This window comes from Boleophthalmus pectinirostris, unplaced genomic scaffold (assembly GCF_026225935.1).
Source record: "Boleophthalmus pectinirostris isolate CB_2022bp ecotype Guang Dong unplaced genomic scaffold, ASM2622593v1 HiC_scaffold_19, whole genome shotgun sequence".
Taxonomy (NCBI): Eukaryota; Metazoa; Chordata; class Actinopteri; order Gobiiformes; family Gobiidae; genus Boleophthalmus; species Boleophthalmus pectinirostris.
The window spans coordinates 36,938,799-36,960,198 of NW_026571140.1; the positions used below are offsets into that span (position 1 = coordinate 36,938,799).

General features: G+C 42.7%; 1 protein-coding gene across 1 annotated transcript in view; it reads right to left on the reverse strand.

Moving 5' to 3' along the window:
* Positions 1 to 16: 16 nt before the first annotated feature.
* LOC129409165 (circumsporozoite protein-like) overlaps positions 17 to 21,400 on the reverse strand; it is a 163,471-nt gene continuing 142,087 nt past the window's right edge. Inside the window, exons 2-3 of the mRNA XM_055154344.1 lie at positions 537 to 870; positions 17 to 493 (exon numbers count right to left, since the gene is read on the reverse strand). Of these exons, the coding sequence (XP_055010319.1) occupies positions 17 to 493; positions 537 to 870 (811 nt within the window). The remainder of the gene's footprint in view (positions 494 to 536; positions 871 to 21,400) is intronic.

The following is a 21,400-nucleotide window of genomic DNA, read 5'->3' on the forward strand; positions in this document are numbered from 1 at the left end:
GATGAAGGTTTGGGTGCTAGGTGAGGGTTGGGTGCTGGGTGTTGAGGTGAGGGCTGCGTGTTGGGTGCTGGGTTGAATGCTGAGTGAGGGTTGGACGCTGGGTGTGGGCTGGGTGAAGGTAAGGTGCTGTGTGAGGTCTGGCTGCTGGTTGAGGTTTGGGTGCTGGGTGAGGGTTGGCCGCTGGCTGCTGGGTGAGGTTTGGGTGCTGGGTGAGGTTTGGGTGCTGGCTGAGGTTTGGGTGCCGGGTGCTAGGTGAGGGTTGGCTGCTGGGTGAGGGTTGGGTGCTGGGTGCTAGGTGAGGGTTGGCTTCTGGGTGAGGGTTGGCTGCTGGGTGAGGGTTGGCCGCTGGCTGCTGGGTGAGGTTTGGGTGCTGGGTGAGGTTTGGGTGCCGGCTGCTGGGTGAGGTTTTGGCTGCTGGCTGAGGTTTGGTGGCTGGGTGAGGTTTGGGTGCCGGCTGCTGGGTGAGGTTTGGGTGCTGGGTGAGGTTTGGGTGCTGGTGAGGTTTGGGTGCTGGGTGAGGTTTGGGTGCCGGGTGCTAGGTGAGGGTTGGCTGCTGGGTGAGGGTTGGCTGCTGGGTGAGGGTTGGCTGCTGGGTGAGGGTTGGCCGCTGGCTGCTGGGTGAGGTTTGGGTGCTGGCTGAGGTTTGGGTGCCGGCTGCTGGGTGAGGTTTGGCTGCTCAGTGAGGGTTGGAAATTGGGTGTGTCCTGGGTGAGGGTATGGTGCTGCGGTAAGAGTTGGTTGCTGAGTGAGGGCTGGAACTGGGTGAAGGTTTTGTGCTGGGTGCTAGATGAGGGCTGGTGCTGAGTAAGGCCTGGGTGCTGGGCTGGGTGCTGGGTGTTGGGTGCTGGGTGCTGAGGTGAGGGGCGGTGTCTGTGTAAGATGAATGAGCTGTCTCTGTGTGGTCTTGTCTGTTATTATCACACTCACAGTAAATACAAGTGAGGCAACAACAGGAGGGACTGAGTCTGACCGCACAGTCCTGTTACACTCTCAGGGTTTCATTGTGACGCACACCATACTTATTATTTTTATTTCTTTTTTTTCTGCTTCTTTGCAATCAGTAAAAGGGCCCATATTACACTGATTTCTGATCTGTTATAATGCTGTTTTCTCAACAAAAACAGACCTGGAGTTGTGTTTTTTTTAAACACCTGGGATTACCAGTCTCTACTAAACAAAAGTAGAGCATTTTGAGCTTTGGAGATATAAACAGACTACAGGTTACTCAAACATCTGCGGGAAACAAGACACAAAACATGTTTTTTTTTTTTTGGTAACAGCATTATGTGACTTAAAGCTCACAAGAGTCAATTTTACATAATATAGGATCTTTACAGTTGCATTATGTAACTTTTCTGAGAGAGGGCCTGTGTGTGTGGCATTAAACTAACTATCATAAAGACAAGTAGGACAAGCCTAATCTGATTCATCAGCCGGTTTCACTTTGTGGAAACTGTCTGACCCCGCAGCATTAGGGTTCGTTTGCTTGACGTTTTATTTATTTAACCAATCGCTGCTGTTTGGTCGAGACGTATGTAATGCACCAAATCCTGTAGGAAGAAGGACAATAACATCTTTCCCCTTGATAAAATTCACCAAACATTCTCTTTGTTCCGGCTTTAAATCCTCGATCTTGGGAATCATTGCCAACACTGAATGTCTGTCTTCGTCTACATCCATCTCGAAGCTTTGTTTACTGTTGTGCTGTTCCACAAAGGGACCCAGACAGGTGCTTGAGTTTGACGTCATGGCTTCACAGCTCTTTCCTGATTGGCCGGTGCGTGGTCTACAACTTTCGGGGTTTTTGCAAACTGTGTAGTGTGTTCTGATTCCTGACGTAGTCACTGGAGAGAAATGAAATTGAGTGGAGGCTGTAAGTGGCCCCAGCCTGACTAGGAGATGCCACCAAGTTAGATCTGTGGAGAGGCGACCTCGCTCACATTAAAAGTGCATGCTTTTTTAAATGAATTTTTGGACAGCACTAACATGCCCATAATTTAATAAATGCATGTTAGAAATGCTTAACACCATATAGTGGAACATTTCAGGAAAAAAGTAATTGCATCTCCATGGAGACTTGCCCCCTTTTGGAAAGAGGGCAGGCCACAGGGCAGCTGTGGCTACGTCAAGTTTGGAGTAAATGAATAATGCAATGTGAAAAACTTTGGTTTTATGATTAAAGCGAAGTAGCAATGACACAAGAAATGACGAAAGAGCTGGGTTTTTATCGCTATGGAAACAGTTGTTTTCATGATTCTGAAACTCCAGCTCAGCTCTTGTTCTACAGTAGATTCAAAAACAAGTCCGTCACATTTGAAAACTGGCATAGAAAATACCATAGGAATTACAGTGTTTCACAGTCACAGGACCCAAAGCTGCTGCTCCTGAACTCTGCCAACAACAAAGTCACATGACGCGGATCAGCCCATTAAACCTGTTCACTGCAGCCTGCAGCCGTGCCACAGTCTAACCTTAAAAACCTCCAAAAACAGGACACATCTGGACCCAAAATCCTTAATCCTCTGCTTTTGTGTTTATTTTTATTTGTGAATGAAGAAAATGAAAAACTTGGTCATTCAAAGTTTGGCTGGTGGGACCAGACTCATGCTCCAAAACCGGATTTGTGTCAAAATGTAATCAGTGTTGGTCGTCCAGCAACACACATGGACAAAACACAACCAATGTGCTATCTTTTCTAAGTTACACTGTAAACCTAAATAAGTTACCTGAACTAAAAAAAAAAAAAAAAAAATAAAAAAAATAAGCAATCGATTACCTCAATTATTTTAACTTGATGAACTGAAAATGTTCCAGAACTTAAAAGGTCGGATGACTTTCTACTTGTACCTTTTGATAACAGCTGAATTAAAAGTGCTCATTTAGCTCAACTCAAATATTTGAAGTTAATATGACTCTTAGTTTTCTGTTAAGGCAACTCAATTATTTTCATTTATTATGACTTAAATTTGGGAGTTTTCAAACCACTGGAATAATTTCATTTATTTGGCAAAGCGCTTTGAAATTGTATTTTAGCATGTACTATATAAATTAAGTTTATTTTTAAATCATCCGTATTTTAAACTATTTGAAATAACATGACTTTATCATTCTCAGCGTTTAATTACTTTAATTTAAGTTGTCTTAATCTAAGTTGTACCTCATCTATATTTTTATTTTTAAGTTACACTCACTTATACCTGCAATAGTTCCCTTTAATCAAAAAATATGAGTTAAAATTACTCAAAAACCATAACATGTTACAGCAACTTGACATAATTTAGTTAGCAGGACTGTTTCTACACAACTTAATCTATTTAATTACATTGAATGTTCAGGTTTACAGTGTCGATATGAGTAAAAATACAACAATTAAATGCTTTTAAAAACATGAGTAAACAGATCAGTGCAGAGAAACTTTGAGGGTAAATAACTTTAGTTAATATTTAAAGGTGCACTGGGTAACTTTTTGGTTTGGGGTCAGTCACAGCTTGTTTCTATGGATATGTCACTGCCTGGAATGTTCCGCAGTGTGACATTAAGCAGCTCTACCTTACATTTATTCAATTACAAGTGGTTTTAGAGCTCAAAAATACCAAGAGGATCGAAAGTTTTAATGCAAAACTTTGAAACATTCCCGACAAATCATATGGAGTGAACATTTGACAGGCCCTCCACCAGAAAAGTTACACAATGCACCTTTAAAGTAATATTATATAACTTTCTGGGGGTGGAAAATCGACATGATTCCATAAATCCATTAAATAAAAAGTTAAAACCAAATGTAGGGCACATTCTCCGTGAAGATAGATGAGTTTAGGCCAAACTTTTGAAGATTATAAAGAAACAGGTCAACATTTCCATGGAAACAAGCTGATAGAGACCCTTTTCCAAGCCAAATAAGGGTCAGGTTTGTGGAGATGCAAGCCCGTTCAGAGTTAGGACGCATGTTTTTCAGTTTTTCAATGCAATAAACACATCCATAATGAAAGAAAACAAAACCAAAACATGCATACGAAGGCTTTAAATGAACAACTAACTAAGGCAACAACTGGTAAATAACTCTTTTAACCTTTTTTGGTGAGTAAAATAATGTAAAATAAAATAAAAAATCCAGGAATGCTACCCTTAAAACCGTCCAAAACCAGGACACATCTGGCCCTAAAATTCCGAATCTTCTGGGTTTTGTGTTTATTCTCATTTGTGACAGAGGAAAAGGGAAACGTGGTCATTCAAAGATGTCTGGTGGGACTAGACTCAACTGTTGTCCTGCTCCTCTCACAGTTTACAGAGCGGAGTTTAGGCTCAGGCCACTGCCCACCAAAAGGAGTCTGGACGTGTTTGAGAGCCCAAATCAATCACTTTTGTTTTCTGCAAAGATGGAAAACTCCGGGGCGTTTGGTCTGACTTCACCCAGCCGTGACATTTAAAGATCCTATATTATTCCAAATCAACTCTTGTGAGCTTTAAGCCTCGTTAAAATGTTGTTACCTCCACATAAACAGTTCAGATTTGTGTTTTTGTTTTTGCACATGTTTGAGTAATCCTTTATTATTAGTCTGTCTACATGTCCAAAAGTCAAAATACTCTCTTCCATTTTTTGATGTTATGAAGCGTCTTTTACCTTTAGTTCAGTCGAGATTGACAGTTCCAGAGCTGAACTCATCCAAATTATTCTAAAAAAACAACAATAATGCCCAGTTAACAAGTTGATTTTCTCCTTTATCATCGAAATTAATCTAGTGAAGTTAGAGTTTAAAAACACAGTGGAGCACTTTCTGTATTACCCATAGAGCTATAATAAAATCTGGAAGATGAATCCAAGATGGCTCTGTATTGTTTTCAGTGGCCTTTGCTCAATGGTGCGTGGGCCCCCCAAAAAATTTCACCTCCGCATTTACTCCTCCCACCCGTGTGACGTCTGTAATGTACACGGCGTGGAGTGTTTGGACCAATCAGAGCGAGAGCAGCTAAAACAGAACTAGTATGGGCTCAAAGCGGGGCTAGGCTAAGTCTTACAAAGCAAACTTTTAGGCGCTTTGAGGATTTAAAAACTTTAAAAAGTTTATGTTGTGAAAATAGAAAAGAATCCCTACAAAATTCGACCTTTGTGAAAGTTGTCGATGTTTTGTCAGCCGAACACGGGCAGTTTGAATTCCCAAAAAATTGCACTGTGCTTCTACGGGAGAATTTTTTCTCAGCCCAAATTCCCGGGAGCTGCAGTACCTGGAGCGGCCACTGGTTTGTCTCGAGCCGGGACAGAGGGGGAATGTCTTATCCAGTTTTTATTATAGATCCATGGTATTACCACAGGACATGACAAGGTGGAACAGAGTGTTTTCAGTCTGAGAAACAAATTCAGCCTAAATATGCAGGATTTGTGTGTTAAACATGTGTGAATGAAAAAAAAACTCCAGGTCTGTTTGTGAGAGAGATGAGACACTGAGCCCGTGGAGCAGGGTGTCAGCAAAGCGTGATCAGTCTATGCTGGTGCACCTCCCATGCAAATTATTATCTGACATATAAAAGTATAAGAAAACACCTCTATTTTGTTGAAAAGTATTGAAAAATGTGTTTCTGTGCAAAACTGTTGCACAGAATTCTTCCATCAGTATGCTGAAAACTGTAATTTTCAACATATTTTTCAATTTTTCTCCACAAATTGCTTCTTGATTGGTCTAAAAAAAACTATTTTTTTCAGACTATAAGGGCGCACTTACAAACTTTTAAATTTTCTCAAAATTTGACATTTAGCCTTATGCACCTTATGTATTAATTCTGGTTGTGCTTACTGACCTTGAACCAAATTTCAATTCAATCTTTATTAAGAACACGTAATATCTGGTTCATAGTATTAAAAAAAGAAAATAGTAAGAATAAAAAAGTTAAATACAGCGCATGTTATAATGGTTACAGACAAGAGCGCCAGTGTCTCCACAGCTCAGAGGTGAATCTGACAGAGCTCCTCACAGGACACACTAGAGCTTCAATGATTCGACTGATTATGTGGTACACGGCGCGCAAAAATCTGTCAAAATGTTTTAGTACAGCTCTTGTAAGCTACGAAGCCACACCAGTTGATGGATTGTCAGAGCATTATGGCGATCACATTCAAGAGCCTCGCTGAGTCGTGTCCTTTTAGTACGAAAAAGTTGGCCACATCAGAGCACAAGGAGCGAGCTGTTTTTTTCAGCGCTTATAGTTTATGCAAATAAGCCTTGTGAGCCAACGTAAACAAATGTGGGCAAAGCTTCATTAAACACATTATTACTCAATGCTTTCAAAACAGTGGTCACTTTAAAACATATGTCACCATGTTTAACCAATTTACATTTTCTTTTATTTTGAGGGGTTGTTGGTTTAACTCTTAAAATTTTGACTTTGAACTTCAAATTAACAGTTTGAAAGTAACTGTATGTATAGTGAGTGTGCTGGTGTTGTGTACTTTTGTGTGATTGTTGCTGTACTTTTCTTTGTCCTGTAGATAATTTTACATCAACCTGCCGAGGGACTGAAGATGGAAATTGGCCACGTTGGCTATAATCTTTACATATTTACATTTTTAACATGTACTGTCCCTTTACAAATAAATAAAATAAGAAAAACAAGAAATTTGAGTCCTCGTAGAAAAAAAAAGTCATTCACAGTCATAATATATACAAATAATACATACACAATACACATTCAACATGACAGGGAGACAACGCTGAGCGAATTACGCCACGATCTGCCAATGAATCGTGGACGCCTGGGCTAAAGATCAGTCTCGCGTGTCGTCTGTTTATTTCTGTTAATGCGAGTTATAATCCGGTCCGCCTTATGTTTGAAAATAGACGATAAAATTCAACATTACCGATATTTCGCCTTACAATCCGGTGCATCTTATAGTCTGAAAAATACGGTAGTTCATCTTTAAACCAGGTATTATCCCACCAAATTAAGTGAAAATGAGACAATTATCAAACTCCTTGATCCGCTGACGACAGGCGGTGATCACTGAAAACTTGTCAATACCTGGTGGAGCTTTTCAAAACTCCCTTCAGGTAAAAACAGGCCAACAAAAGCGGATCGTATTTAGTTTTGTTCCCATGCACGCGGCTAAATTCACCTGTTTTTTCTGCTTGTGTCCTGACTTGCTCCACAACGGCTAATAATAAAAGTCCCTGGATTTACCAATAAAACATATATCATCCCCAGACTTCAGCCAACACACAGAAGACACGGACTGGCTCTGTTTTCACACAAGCCCGATTTCTCACACTCTCTTCTCCTCCGAGACCTGCCTGAGCCGTTATAATGGACGTAGTTAAAGACAGGCTATTGTTTTGTTGCTACGGGAGACACATCACCACCTCCGCCAGACTAGGGAATCATGGGTAATCAGCGGTAATGCATATAAGACCAAAAGTACCTTGAGCGAGTCCACGCCCCGACCCGGACCAGACTGTGGGTGGTGGCTTAATCCAAAAATCATTCACCTGTTTGCAATTAAAAAGTCTGCTCACCCACAAACAAAATTAAACGTTATCTGTCAGTAATTGTCCGTGATTCATTATTGATTGATTGATTTTGCTCAGCGGTTACCGTGGCGACGCAGCACGCACATTAAAGTATTAGCAAACACAGCCCTGAGAAGTCTTTAGATTGTCTAAACGCTCAAGAAGTTTACAAAAGTGGATTTAAACAGCTCATTTTCTAGATTCTTTGGTCCATACGATTTTCACATTTAAAAATAAAGTGTCTATCGGAGGTGGAGCTTACTATTTTCACATTATTTTGACAAATGTTTATTTTCGGCTCATTGATACTTTGCAGTGACATCACATTGGGGGTGTTCTAGATGTATGTCAATACATGCATCAAGAATATCGGACTTCCGGTCATTGCGCAATTCATACTGGGAAGGATTTTCCGAAAAAGTGAGCATCAAACCGCCATGTTTGTTTTCCCAGTGGGATGCGTCTATTGACAAAGTAGATCTTTTTAAGTCTTTTGAACCATATCGCTTTTGTATATGGTTCTGATATTGTCATATTTTAGTTTTGGTATTCGGACATTGTAATTGTGTGGTTGTTGGATCCTAACAGCGGAAAACGTCTCGAGAAATTAGTTTGAGAAATGCATAAATGCAAAAGGGAATCAGATCTGTGTGACTACAAACCTCTGTTCAAACTGTTTCCCTTCCCAATGGAATTGAAAAATAGTGAAAGGCGAAGGGCAGGATTGATCCACAGGAAGGACGAAAAAGGAAACCTTTGGCTGACTAAGAGACCATCCCGAGTTTGCAGCGAACATTTTGTATGTGAAGCTCCATCAAAGCAAAATCCCGTTTGTTAAGCGAGAGGTGCAGAAGACAAACAGGCTGAGCTGCACTTTCTTGTTCTTGTGGTTTTACAGCAACATCACGTCTTGGTCTCTTTGCAGTGGAAGTTGTTTCTTGATGAAAAGTTGGTGCCTTTCACTTTGGCGTTGACTTTTTAAATTTGTAACCAAGGTGGAGCGAGGGATCTGGATTTTGCTTTGATGGTGCTCCACATACAAAATGTTCACTGCAAACTCTGGATGATGTCGGCAGCCAAAGGTTTCCTTTTTCGTCCTTCCTGTGGATCAATCCTGCCCTTCGCCTTTCACTATTTTTCAATTCCATTGGGAAGGGAAACAGTTTGAACAGAGGTTTGTAGTCACACAGATCTGATTCCCTTTTGCATTTATGCATTTCTCAAACTAATTTCTCGAGACGTTTTCCGCTGTTAGGATCCAACAACCACACAATTACAATGTCCGAATACCAAAACTAAAATATGACAATATCAGAACCAGAAACAAAAGCGATATGGTTCAAAAGACTTAAAAAGATCGACTTTGTCAATAGACGCATCCCACTGGGAAAACAAACATGGCGGTTTGATGTGCACTTTTTCGGAACATCCTTCCCAGTATGCATTGCGCAATGACCGGAAGTCCGATATTCTTGATGCGTGTATTGGTGGAATGTTCAGCAGTTACCATGGAGACACAAAGCACACATGCAAACACAGCCTGATAAGTTTTAAAACTGAAACAAAACAAAAAAAGGATTTAAACTGCACATTTTCATTTTCAGGAGCTTGTGATGAATAAAAAGGTGAAAGGGACTGACTGAAAAACTATTGGCTAATGCGAGCTCACTTGTGACTTTAATTTTATTTGAGAACGGATGGAGCTTAGTGTTCAACTTTTTTCAATTTTTTTGGCAAATATTTATTTTGACCTAACCTGGCTCGGACCAGATTGATCTGAGTCACTCTGAATTGAGTTTGACACATTTATAAATCTGGAACGGCTCTCGCTGAAAATGGTCCCAAAATGTGGAACATCATGATGATTTGTTGGATCTTGTTGGTCGAAGTGGAACAAGCTCTTACCTACTGCATGTTTTTCAATAATAAAATAGTCATCTTGATGCTAAAATCGGCTGAAGTCTTTTTGTTTTGGTTCGTTTGGGTGCTTCACCTTTGGCTTCTGCACAAGCATCTGTGCTGTGACGTGATTGGTCGCCCACCACCTGCTGGGACCTATCGCACCAGCGCCAAGATGGCCTCTCGTGATTTTGTGAGTCCATCTTTCTGAGCAAGGCTGAGTTGGATCCACAGCCTCACGATTTCCCTATCAGGATAAGACTACGATTAGGTTTAGTAACAGTTAATTTGGTTAAATTTAGGGTTTTGAGACATGAAACACGAGTCATTTAGCCTGATTCCTAAGCCGGTTTTACTTCGTGGAAACCGTCTGACCTCGCAGCATTAGGATCCGTTTGTTTGACGGTAGGTGGGTACTTTTTTTCATTTAATCAAAAAACAGAAAACGCACACCAAAATTCCTGTAGAGGTGCAAATGCAAGAAGCAGCAAGACAAAAGCAAAAAAAAATGCATAGCACACTCAGATGACCGATGTGCAAAAGCTTCTTTTATTTTTAAAATAATGTTTCAGCAAAAAAAAGCCTTCGTCAGATATTTTTCTTGCTTTGGACCAAAGCTTTTTTTTTGCCGAAACATGCATTGTTATGCAGTTTTTCACTCTTGTCTTGCTGCTCCTTGCATTTGCACCTTTACAGGAATTTTGGTTTGCATTTTCTGTGTCTGTTGATTAAAAAAAGTACTCGCCTACCGTTGAGCGAATGAATCCTAAACGAATCCTCAGCCGGTTTCACTTTGTGGAAACCGTCTGACCTCGCAGTGTTAGGATTCGGCCGCTAACATGGATAACTGGTATATTAAGCTTTTCCCAAATCCTGTAGGAAGAAGGACAATAACGTCTTTCCCCTTGATAAAATTCAACAAATATTCTCTTGTTATTGTTCCGGTTTTAAATCCTCAATCTTGGAAATTGTTGCCAACACAGAATGTATGTCTCTTTGCTGATTTGCTGGTGCCCAAACTCGCACTTTTTTGGTTTTATTTGTTTTTTTGTTTTTGCAAACCGTCTAGAGCACAGGTGTCAAACATAAGGCCCGGGGGCCAGATCCGGCCTTCCAAGACCTTTAATGTGGCCCTTGGGTGATTTTCTACTAAAATATTTTAATTATATTTTCTATTAAAATCTTGTTAATTTTCTGTGGTGTTTATCATAGCAGTGTCTCCAGTGTCTCTGTACGTGGCCCCTCCCACCAGAGCAGCACAAATGAAGACTTGTCTCTTTCCAAACGCTCTTAAAGGACGATCGTTTTGACTGTTGACCGTGACACCCTCATCAACAAAATGAACAACATGAGAAAAGTGGAGCCAAGTGCAGGATTTTCCAAGAAAAACTGACTTGTTTACATACAAGTTCATGTTAAAACTTTGTGTTGAAATTGCATTTTTCTTCAAGTTTCAGGTTGTTCATAATATTATAATATTATAATAAGAAAGAGTTCATCAATTAAAAAAGATTTCTGTAATAGATTTGTGTTTCTCTGCACAAATATGTGAAGTTATTGTTATTTTTGGGGTTTATATGACATGAGTTTTCTGATCCGGCCCCTTTGGGATTAAAGTAGGTTGGACACAGCCCCCGGACCAAAATGAGTTTGACACCCCTGGTCTAGTGTTTTCTGATTCCTGAACTAGTCGCTGGAGAGAAATGAAATTGAGCGGAGGCACTTTGCACATTTTGGGAGTCCCACATATCAGCTCACCTGTCGTCGTTGTGTTTAAAATATCAGAGACCTTAAACTGCAAACAAGCTCTTTATCCATAATCTGTTGTAGAATTTGTCTGTTTTTTATAGGTTTAACCCCCTCCCTCCTCGTGATGAGATCAGATCCCAGTCTCATGTCTAGTTTCATTACGGAGCATGGGTGAGTCTGTGGGGGAGAAGTGCTCTGTCACAGGAGCTGTTTGTTTTGGGAGGCTCTAATGTAATGACACATCCATTACTCTAATCCACTGATTTGGTCCTGATCTATTTTAAACCACACTGAGGATTAATTTAAATATAACTGACTCTGACAAATGAAGACGGGTTAGTTTCTGTCTGATCATGCAAGAGCCCAAGTTTCTGCTCCAGGTTAAAGGCAGATTACAGTCTCCCCGGCATTTGACCCACTCTTGGGCAACGTGTGAGGAGCAGTGTCTCCGCAGGTTGGGTAAGGATCTCAGGAGAAACAGAAACGCCAAAAGAAACAGAAATAAGAAGAAAAATAAGAGGAACTGTTTGAAAATCCTTATGATCGAACCTGGAAACGGCAAAAATCAGATCTGAACACGCTCGTGCTTAACTTTACTCACTCGCCAGCACATTTTTTCCACTGCAAGTTTATGAGTAACACAAGCTGCACTTTAGCACTGTGTAACTTTTCCGGTGGGCGGTCAGTTTCCATGGAGACGACATCTTGGATATTCATTTACAGGTGATTTTATTCCCAAAACACATTGATTTTAACTTGTGTTACTGGCATTACTCCTTTAGTTTTTTTTTTCTATTTTCTATTTTATCTTTTTAAAATACCAAACTTTGTGTTTTTTGTTTTTTTTTGTGTATTTGTAGTTCTAACTTTTGATGAAATGTTACAGCGACAGATACATTTTTGCTCTACGCTACTCGTTTGTTTGGATCACTATGTTCTACTTTGGTATTTCTATTTTTATTTACATTTCTATTTATTTTTGACTCTTAATTGAGGGCAATTTTTGGCCACTGCCCCCTCCCCTCTCCCTCCTCTCTCTCTCTCTCTCTCTCTCTCTCTCTCTCTCTCTCTGCTCCCTCCCTCTCCTCTCCTCCATTGCAGTTCTTCTCTCTCTCCCTCTCTCTTTTTCTCTCTACTCCCTCTCTTCTTTTCGCTCTCTCGGGACGGTACAGCACAGTTCTTCACTCTCTTTCTCTTCCTCTCTTGGGGCAATGCAGTGCAGTTCTCTCGCTTTCTCTCTCTGCTCCCTCTCATCCCTGTCCTCTCCTCCTCCTCTCTCTCGCTTACTCTCTCTCTCTGTCTCTCTCTCTCTCTCTCTCTCTCCTCCCTCTCTCAGGACAGTACAGCACATTTCTTCTGCCTCTCTTTCTGCAACCTCATTCCTCCCCCTTCTCTCAGGTTAATACAGTACTGCACCTCCTCTCTTTCTCTCTCTGCTCCCTCTCTTTTTCTCCCTCTCTTTGGGCAATAAAGTACAGTTCTCTCCTTCTCTCTCTCTTTCACTCTCTCTCTCTCTCCTCCCTCATTCTTCCTCCCTCTTTTGGGGTAATACAGTACAGTTCTTCTCTTTCTCTCTCCCTCTCTTTATCTCTCTGCTCCCTATCTTCTCCTCCCTCTCTTATGGCAATACAGTACAGTTCTCTCTTTCCCTCTCTCTGTCTCTTTCTCTCTCTGCTCTCTATCCTCCCTCTCTCAAGACAGTGCATTACAGTTCTTCTATCTTCCCCTCTCTCTCTCTCCCTCTCTTTCTCTCTCTGTCTCTGCTCCCTCTCTTCTCTTCTCTCTGGGACAGTACAGTACAGTTCTTCTCTCTTTCTCTCCCTCTCTTCCCTCTCTTGCGGCAATGCAATACAGTTCTCTCTCTTTCTCTCTCTCTCTCTTTATCTCTCTGCTCCCTATCTTCTCCTCCCTTTCTTATGGCAATACAGTACAGTTCTCTCTCCCTCTCCCTGGCTCTCTCTCTCCCTCTCCTCTCCTTCCTCTTCAATACAGCACAGATTTTATTTTATTTTTTTTGCCTCTCTCTCTCTCTCTCTCTTTCTCTTTCTTTCTGCTCCCTCTCTTAGGGACAATACAGTACAGTTCTCCCTCTCTTTCTCTGTCTCTCTCTCTCCTCCCTCTCTTGAAACAGTACGGAACGGTTCTTCTTCCTCTCTCTCTCTACTCCTTCTCTTCCCTCTCTTGGGGCAATGCAGTACAGTTCTTCTCTCTCTTTCTGTCTCTGTCATATCTCTCACTGCTCTCTCTCTCTCTGCTCCACCCTTTTTTTGGGCCAATGCAGTACAGTTCTTCTCTCTCCTGCTTTCCCTCACTTTCTCTCTCTGCACCCTTTCCTCTCATCCCTCTCTTGGGACAGTACAGCACCGTTCTTTTGCCCCCCTCTCTCTCTCTCTCTCTCTCTCTGCTTCCTCATTTTTACCCCTTCTCTTGGGATAATACAGCACTGCACCTCCGCTCTTCTCTCTCTCTTGCAATACAGTTCTTCTGCCTCTCTAAAGTACAGTTCTTCTTTCTTTATCTCTCTCTCTTTCTGCCTCCTCGTTCTTCCTCTCGCTCACTCTCTCCTCTCCTCCCTCTCTCGGGATAGTGCATTACAGTTCTTCTGCCTCTCTCTCTCTCATTCTCTCTGCTCCCTCTCTTCTAATCCCTCTCTTGGGCCAATACAGAACAGGTCTTTCTCTCTCTCCTCCCTGTCTTAAGGCAATACAGTGCAGTTCTTCTCTCTTTCTCTCCTCCCTCTCTCTTGGGACAGTACAGCACAGTTCTTCTTCCTCTCTCTCTCTCTCTCTCTCTGCTCCCTCATTTCTCTCCCTTCTCAACACTGCACCTCCTCTCTCTCTCTCTCTCTCCCTCTCTCTTCTCCTTCTCTTATGGCAATAAAGTACAGTTCTTTCTTTATCTCTGTACCTTTCTGCCCTCTTATTCCTCTTCTCTCTCTCTCCCTCTGCCCCCCCTCCTCTCCTCCCTTTCTCTGAACACTGCGATACAGGTCTTCTGTCTCTCTCTGCCCCCTCATTCATACTTACTCTTTTGGGGACATACAGTACTACACTCTCTCTCTCTCTCTCTCTCTCTCTCTCTCTCTCTCTCTCTCTCTCTCTCTCTCTCTGTGATAGTGCATAACAGTTTTCTCTCTCACTCTCATTATCTCTCAGCTTCTTCTTCTCTCTCTCTCTCTCAGCACAGTACAGGGCAGTTCTTCTGCTCTCTCTCTCTCTCTCATTCTATCCTCCCTCATTCTCTCCTCCTCCTCCTCTCTCTCTCTCTCTCTCTCTTCTCTTTGCCCCTCATTCTCTCTCTCTCTTCTCCCCTCTGCTCCCTATCTCTCTCTTCCCCCTCTCGGGACAATGCAATATAGTACTCTCTTGCCTCTCTCTCTCCTCTCTCTCCTCTCTCTCTCTCTCTCTCTCATGACAATAAAGTACAGAGTTCTTCTTTCTTTATCTCTGTCTCTTTCTGCCCTCTATTCCTCTTCTCTCTCTCTTCCTCTGCCCCTCTCCTCTCCTCCCTCTTTCGGGTAGTCCAGTACAGGTCTTCTGCCTCTCTTTCTCTCTCTCTGCTCCTTCTCTTCTCCTCCCCTCTTCTGGGCCAATACAGTACAGGTCTTTCTCTCTTTCAACTCCTCTCTTCCCTCTCTTAGGGCAATATAGTGCAGTTCTTCTCTCTTTCTCTCTCTCCCTTTCTCTCCTCTCTCAGGACAGTACAGCGCAGTTCTTCTCCTCCTCTCTCTCTCTCTAACTCTCTCTCTCTCTTCTCCTTCTCTTATGGCAATAAAGTACAGTTCTTCTCTCTTTCTCTCCTCCCTCTCTCTTGGGACAGTACAGCACAGTTCTTCTTCCTCTCTCTCTCTCTGCTCCCTCATTTCTCTCCCTTCTCAACACTGCACCTCTCTCTCTTTCTCTCTCTCTCTCCCTCTCTCCTCTCCTTCTCTTATGGCAATAAAGTACAGTTCTTTCTTTATCTCTGTATCTTTCTGCCCTCTTATTCCTCTTCTCTCTCTCTCCCTCTGCCCCCCTCCTCTCCTCTCCTCTCCTCCCTTTCTCTGAACACTGCGATACAGGTCTTCTGTCTCTCTCTCTTCTATCGCTGTCTCTCTCTGCCCCCTCATTCATACTTACTCTTTTGGGGACATACAGTACCACACCACCCCTCTCTCTCTCTCTCTCTCTCTCTCTCTCTCTCTCTCTCTCTCTCTCTCTCTTCTCCTCCCTCTCTTGGGATAGTGCATAACAGTTTTCTCTCTCACTCTCATTATCTCTCAGCTTCTTCTTCTCTCTCTCTCAGCACAGTACAGGGCAGTTCTTCTGCCTCTCTCTCTCTCTCATTCTACCCCCTCATTCCTCCTCCTCCTCCTGTCTCTCTCTCTCTCTCTCTCTTTCTTTCCCCTCATTCTTCCTCTCTTTCTCCCTCTGCTCCCTATTCTCTCTTCCCCCTCTCGGGACAATGCAATATAGTACTTCTGCCTCTCTCTTTCTACCCCGTTATTCCTTCTCTCTCTCTCTCTCTCTCTCCCTATCTTTCTGACCCCTTATTCCTCTCTCTATATTCTCTCTCTCTTGGGAAAGTGCAATACAACCCTAACCCTAACTCTAAAGTAAAGTTCTTCTTTCTTTATCTCTCTCTCTTTCTGCCTCCTCATTTCTCCTCTCTCTCTCTCTCTCTCTCTCTCTCTCTCTCTCTCTCTCTCACACACCACTCTCTCTACTCCCTCGCTTCTAATCCCTCTCTTGGACCAATACAGTACAGGTCTTTCTCTCTCTCTGCTCACTCTCCTCCCTGTCTTAGGGCAATACAGTGCAGTTCTTCTTCCTCTCTCTCTCTAACTCTCTCTCTCGCGCTCTCTCTCTCTCTCTCTGTTCATTCATTTCTCTCCCTTCTCTTCAGTTCTTCTTTCTTTATCTGTGTCTCTTTCTGCCCTCTTATTCCTCTTCTCTCTTCCTCTGCCCCTTCTCCTCTCCTCCCTCTCTTGGGACAGTACAACACAGTTCTTCTTCCTCTCTCTCTCTCTGTCTTTTCCCTCATTTCTCTCCCTTCTCTAGGGGTAATACAACACCGCACCTCCTCTCTCTCTCTTCTCCTTCTCTTATGACAATAAAGTACAGAGTTCTTCTTTCTTTATCTCTGTCTTTTTCTGCCCTCTTATTCCTCTTCTCTCTCTCTTCCTCTGCCCCCTCTCCTCTCCTCCCTCTTTCGGGTAGTCCAATACAGGTCTTCTGCCTCTCTTTCTCTCTCTCTCTACTCCTTCTCTTCTCCTCCCCTCTTCTGGGCCAATACAGTACAGGTATTTCTCTCTTTCAACTCCCTCTCTTCCCTCTCTTAGGGCAATATAGTGCAGTTCTTCTCTCTTTCTCTCTCTCCCTTTCTCTCCTCTCTCAGGACAGTACAGCGCAGTTCTTCCTCCTCTCTCTCTCTCTCTAACTCTCTCTCTCTTCTCCTTCTCTTATGGCAATAAAGTACAGTTCTTCTTTCTTTATCTCTGTCTTTTTCTGCCCTCTTATTCCTCTTCTCTCCCTCTCCCTCTGCCCCTTCTCTTCTCCTCCCTCTCTCGGGTCGTCCAATACAGTTCTTCTGCCTCTCTCTCTCTCTCTCTCTACTCTTTCTCTTCTCCTCCCCTCTTTTGGGCCAATACAGTACAGTTCTTTCTCTCTCTCTCTGCTCCCTCTTCTCTCTTCCCTCTCTCTTTTTTTGTCTCTCTCTTGGGGCAATACAGTACAGTTCCTCTCTCTCTCTCTTTCTCTCTATATCTCTGTCTCTCTCTGCCCCCTCATTCATTCACCCCTCTCTCCTCCCTCTCTCGGGACAGTGCATTACAGTTTTCTCTCTCTCTCGCTCTCATTATCTCTCTGATTCCTCTTCTTTCTCTCTCTCAGCACAGTACGGGACAGTTCTTCTGCTCTCTCTCTCTCTCTCTCTCTTTCTACCCCCTCATTCCTCCTCCTCGTCCTCCTCCTCCTCCTCTCTTCTTCTTCTCTCTCTCTGTTATCAGCGGCGGCGTTGCGGGGCCCGCGTGAGTGTGAGTGGGGATTTCTCCAAACACATCTGTACACGTCTGATTATTTTCACATTATATTTGACAGACGGAGCTGCTCTGTTGCTTCAGCTGTGCACACACTGGTGCACTCACGCTTTCGCATCGTCATTAGAACAGTTCGGGGCAGGAGCGACTCGGAGGAGGATCCGCCACTTGCCTGTTTCCATGGAGATGTGATTGTTTGTCTTGGAATGTCCCACAGTTTGGCATTAAACTTATCTACATTCACAAGACAAGACAAGATGACTCCACAATGTTTTTTTTTTTTTTTTTCAAGGTTTTATTTTTAACACCTGTACTTGAAAAATGCATGATAGATAAGATTAATGCCCTACTGTGGAACATTCCAGACAAGGCAATGACATCTCCATGGAGACAAGCAGGACAATAAAAGTCACGCGGTGCGCTTAACTTTCAAATAATCAATCTGGCTTTTCTGTGAGAGATTTAATATTTAGTTTTGGACTGTTTAAAGTTCACAAGTAACTTTTCAGGTGGAGAATCCGTGTATCGTTTTTCAATTTAAAACCAAAAATAAGAAAATGAAAAAACAACTGTTTTCTTCATTATTTGTCTCCAAAACCAAAATAAAAAAAAACAAAACAGATAATGATTCGTTTTTTCAGTTTTCGATTTTGTGTTTAAATGAAGAATGGAAAAAACGGATAACGGCCGTTTCCCGTTTACATGACTTCCGTGACTGCGATGTTGGACTTTTGCACCGCGTACGGAGTGAACCAGGACTGATCCAGGTCCGGGACCAGAGCGGGATCAGAGCGGACTCCGAGCTTTGACTCCGAGTTTCTGCAGAGTCCGAGCCTCAGCTTCGAGCTCCGGCCCTGTCGTGGGCTCTGAGCCTCTGATCTGATCCCAGTCTGGTCCCGGCCCGGTCCTGGTCTGGTCTCGGTCTCAATCCTGCTCTGGTCCCTGTCTGGTCTCAGTGTCGCTCTGGTCCCGGTATGGTCTTGGTCTGAGTCCCGCTCTGGTCCCGGTCTGGTCCCAGTCTGGACTCAGTCTCGGTCTGGTCCCGATCTGGTCTCAGCTTGGTCCCGATCTGGTCTCAGCCTGGTCCCGGTCTGGTCTCAGTCCCGCTCTGGTCCCGGTCTCAGTCCCGGTCTTGTTGCACTGCAAAAGTCCGGCATCACAGTCACGGAAGTCACGTAAACGGGAAACGCCCATTATCCTTTTTTTCCATTCTTCATTTAAACTCAAAATCGAAAACTGAAAAAATGTATCGTTATCCAAAAACAGTTGTTTTTTTCTTTTTCTTATTTTTGGTTTTATATTGACAAACGGATGAACGAATGATACACGGATTGTGGAGGGTCATTTCCTTGTTTAATTTTGCATTTTGTCATTCTCAATACCCCAATACAGTTACAGTAATCATTGGTTCTTTTTGTTAATTATCACATTAGACATTGTTCATTTAAATAGACTTTATTTGTTCATTCATTTCAGTTTCCATTCATATTTCATATTTACCTGCAGCTCCTCATGTCGATCATTTTTAAAACCTTGGAGGAGGTTGTGGGCTGGATCGTGTGGAGGGGAGAACTGGTTTAAGCTCAGTTTCATTATTATTATAATTTTTTGTGTGGGTGTGTATTTGGTTTTATAGTTATTTTTAGTTCTTTGCAGTTACCTGGAACTGACACTCACCTGGGAGGAGGTACTTCCTGCTGAGCGGAGAATAAAAACAAGCAGGTGTCATCAACTGAGGAGAGACTTTTGTGCAGGTTGTTTGGGGTTTTTTTGGATTTGAGTTACTTATTTTCTGTTTATTTGTACTTCTATTGGCGTTAACTCCAGAAGTCTGTTTTAAAATAAATTTTGTCTGGTTCAAGACACTTTTTTTTGTTGTCTTCTGCCTCCTACTTTGACCACGTCGGGTCAGCTTCCCCACACGCTCAAAAATACATTTATTTATTTATTTATGCATTTATTTTGGGCGAATAAAGATTTACATTTATATACAATGGAACATATAACATAAGTGAAATCATAATAGAAATGAACATAACAACAAAAAAAAAACAACAAAAAAATTAACTATTATTATTACTATTTTCTAACACAATGAGCTTATTTTGCATTTTTCAGACATTGACAAACACCAATTTTTGCTGTGAGCGGGTGCACCTTTCATCTCTCGCAGATCTGACGCGTAACAAGGCCAAAGGAGTGTCTCAGATTAAATCAAATTAATGCTCTACTGTGAAACATTCATGGCAAAACAATGGAGAAATTCGGTGGTGGTCCTTAATTGTTACGGTAATTTTAATCGTTTTTATTTTCTTTCTAAAACCCGCGAGTACATCCAGTAAATGTGTTACATAAATTCCAAGTGAGAAGTGACGGGATATGACTCTGACTGACTGGAGTTTGCGTGTTCTCCCTGTGTCTTGTGTTTATCCATGAACTTGAAACAAACACAAACAGGCTTAATCCTCCAGCTAGTTACTCCTCCAGTTGACCCAGTGAGGTTGAACACGGGTCAAATGCAGAGAACAGAGGATTTTCCAGTGTTTCATTCTTCACTTTCAGCCAATTCTTACTCTCGCCTCTCGCAGTTCTGACTCGTAACATGGCTAGGGTGACCAAACATGCGGTTTTCCCTGGACATGTCAGTTTTTTGCGTCTTGTCCTGGGCGTCCGGGTTGTTTTTTTTTTTTTTTGTGATGGAAATGTCCGGGTTTTCATTACTGTTCATTGGGACCATTAAACTGAGCGTTTCTCGTAGCGTCTGTGACTCAGAAGGAGCGAGACACAAACAGTCGGTCAGTCTGCAACATGCCGAAACACAAATGCGCATTTAACAATGACTTGTACAAGAAATTCTCGGTTTTCCGTCCTGGTCGGGACAAGTGGGAGGCCATGTGCACAGGTTGCAAGATGAGAGTACAGTGGTCCCTCGTTTATCGTGGGGGTTACATTCTAAAAAATAACCCACGATAGGTGAAATCAAAGTAGTCAACTTTATATTTTACAATATAAAGTATATTCTATCTGTTTTAAGACTGTAAAACCTCTCACTGCACATTTTATACACTTTTTCAGATGGGACAGTTACAACCCTTTTTGCATCCTTCCTAAAACTTATTGCTGCTGTCGTCCTTTTGTTATTTTCCTTCTTTATGTAACGAACTGAAGATTCATTTATTCCGTAATGGAGCCCTACAGCGCAGAGTCCTACACGGGTCCATTTTTGGAGACCTGCAGTACAACACCGCACCTGCCCGTTAACCCGAGATTATATCAAACTTTTGCACTGCATATGTCACGGACTGAACCAAGACTAAACCAGGACTAACCCAGAACTGATTCCAGGACTGCAGAGGAGGACTAAACCAGGACTGAACTAGGACTAAAACTGGAGTAAACCAGGACTAAACCAGAACTGTAACAGGACTCATTGTCGGGACAGGTTAGGAGGTGACCACAGGAGAAAGGACCGGCTCAGAGCTTCCCAAACGTCGGCAACTGCCCGATCGCGCTTTCCAGACACTCTGCTCGGCGTTCTCTCTCTCTTAAGTCCAAGATTAGACCTGGTTTAGACCTGGTTTAGTCCTGACCCACCCGTGTGTAATAACTATAATAAAATACATATATGTAAAAATCTGCAAGACCGCGACGAAAGGTGAACCGCGATATAGTGAGGGACGACTGTAGCTCAAAGTCGAGGCCCCACCTCCCACCCCTGGTAAGGTGTCCGGGTTTTCACAAATGGCCAAAGGGGTGTCACTCGCTTGTCACTATGGAAAGAAAGAAATTTAATGCTCTACTGCAGAGGTCTTCAGCAGAGGGGCTGTCAAATTTTCGGTTGATTAGACTGATTAGACTCGTCGCGGTCTCGCAGATTTTTATTTATTTTTTTTTTCATTTTTGAAGGATGAGGATGAACTGGTTTTTCAGTGGGTTCTGTCTGTTCCCACCTCATCATCATCATCATCATCATCATCTCTTTCTCTCTTCATTCCCTTGTCTCTTGCTCTCTCTTACTTCCTCTGTCCTTGGGAGGGGGATGAAGACCAGAGCAAGTGTCCACTCTCGGCCTGGAGTGTCTCATCAGGTGCCTGTTCTTCAGGGGCCTCTCCATCTGTTGTCTGGTCAGTCTCCTGGATAAAAATCTGTGTTGTCTTCCACTTCCGAGACATCCTCCTTTACCTTTGGTTCCAGTTTCAGTGCCCTCTTCATCATGTCCAGAAACATGGACCAGAACCTG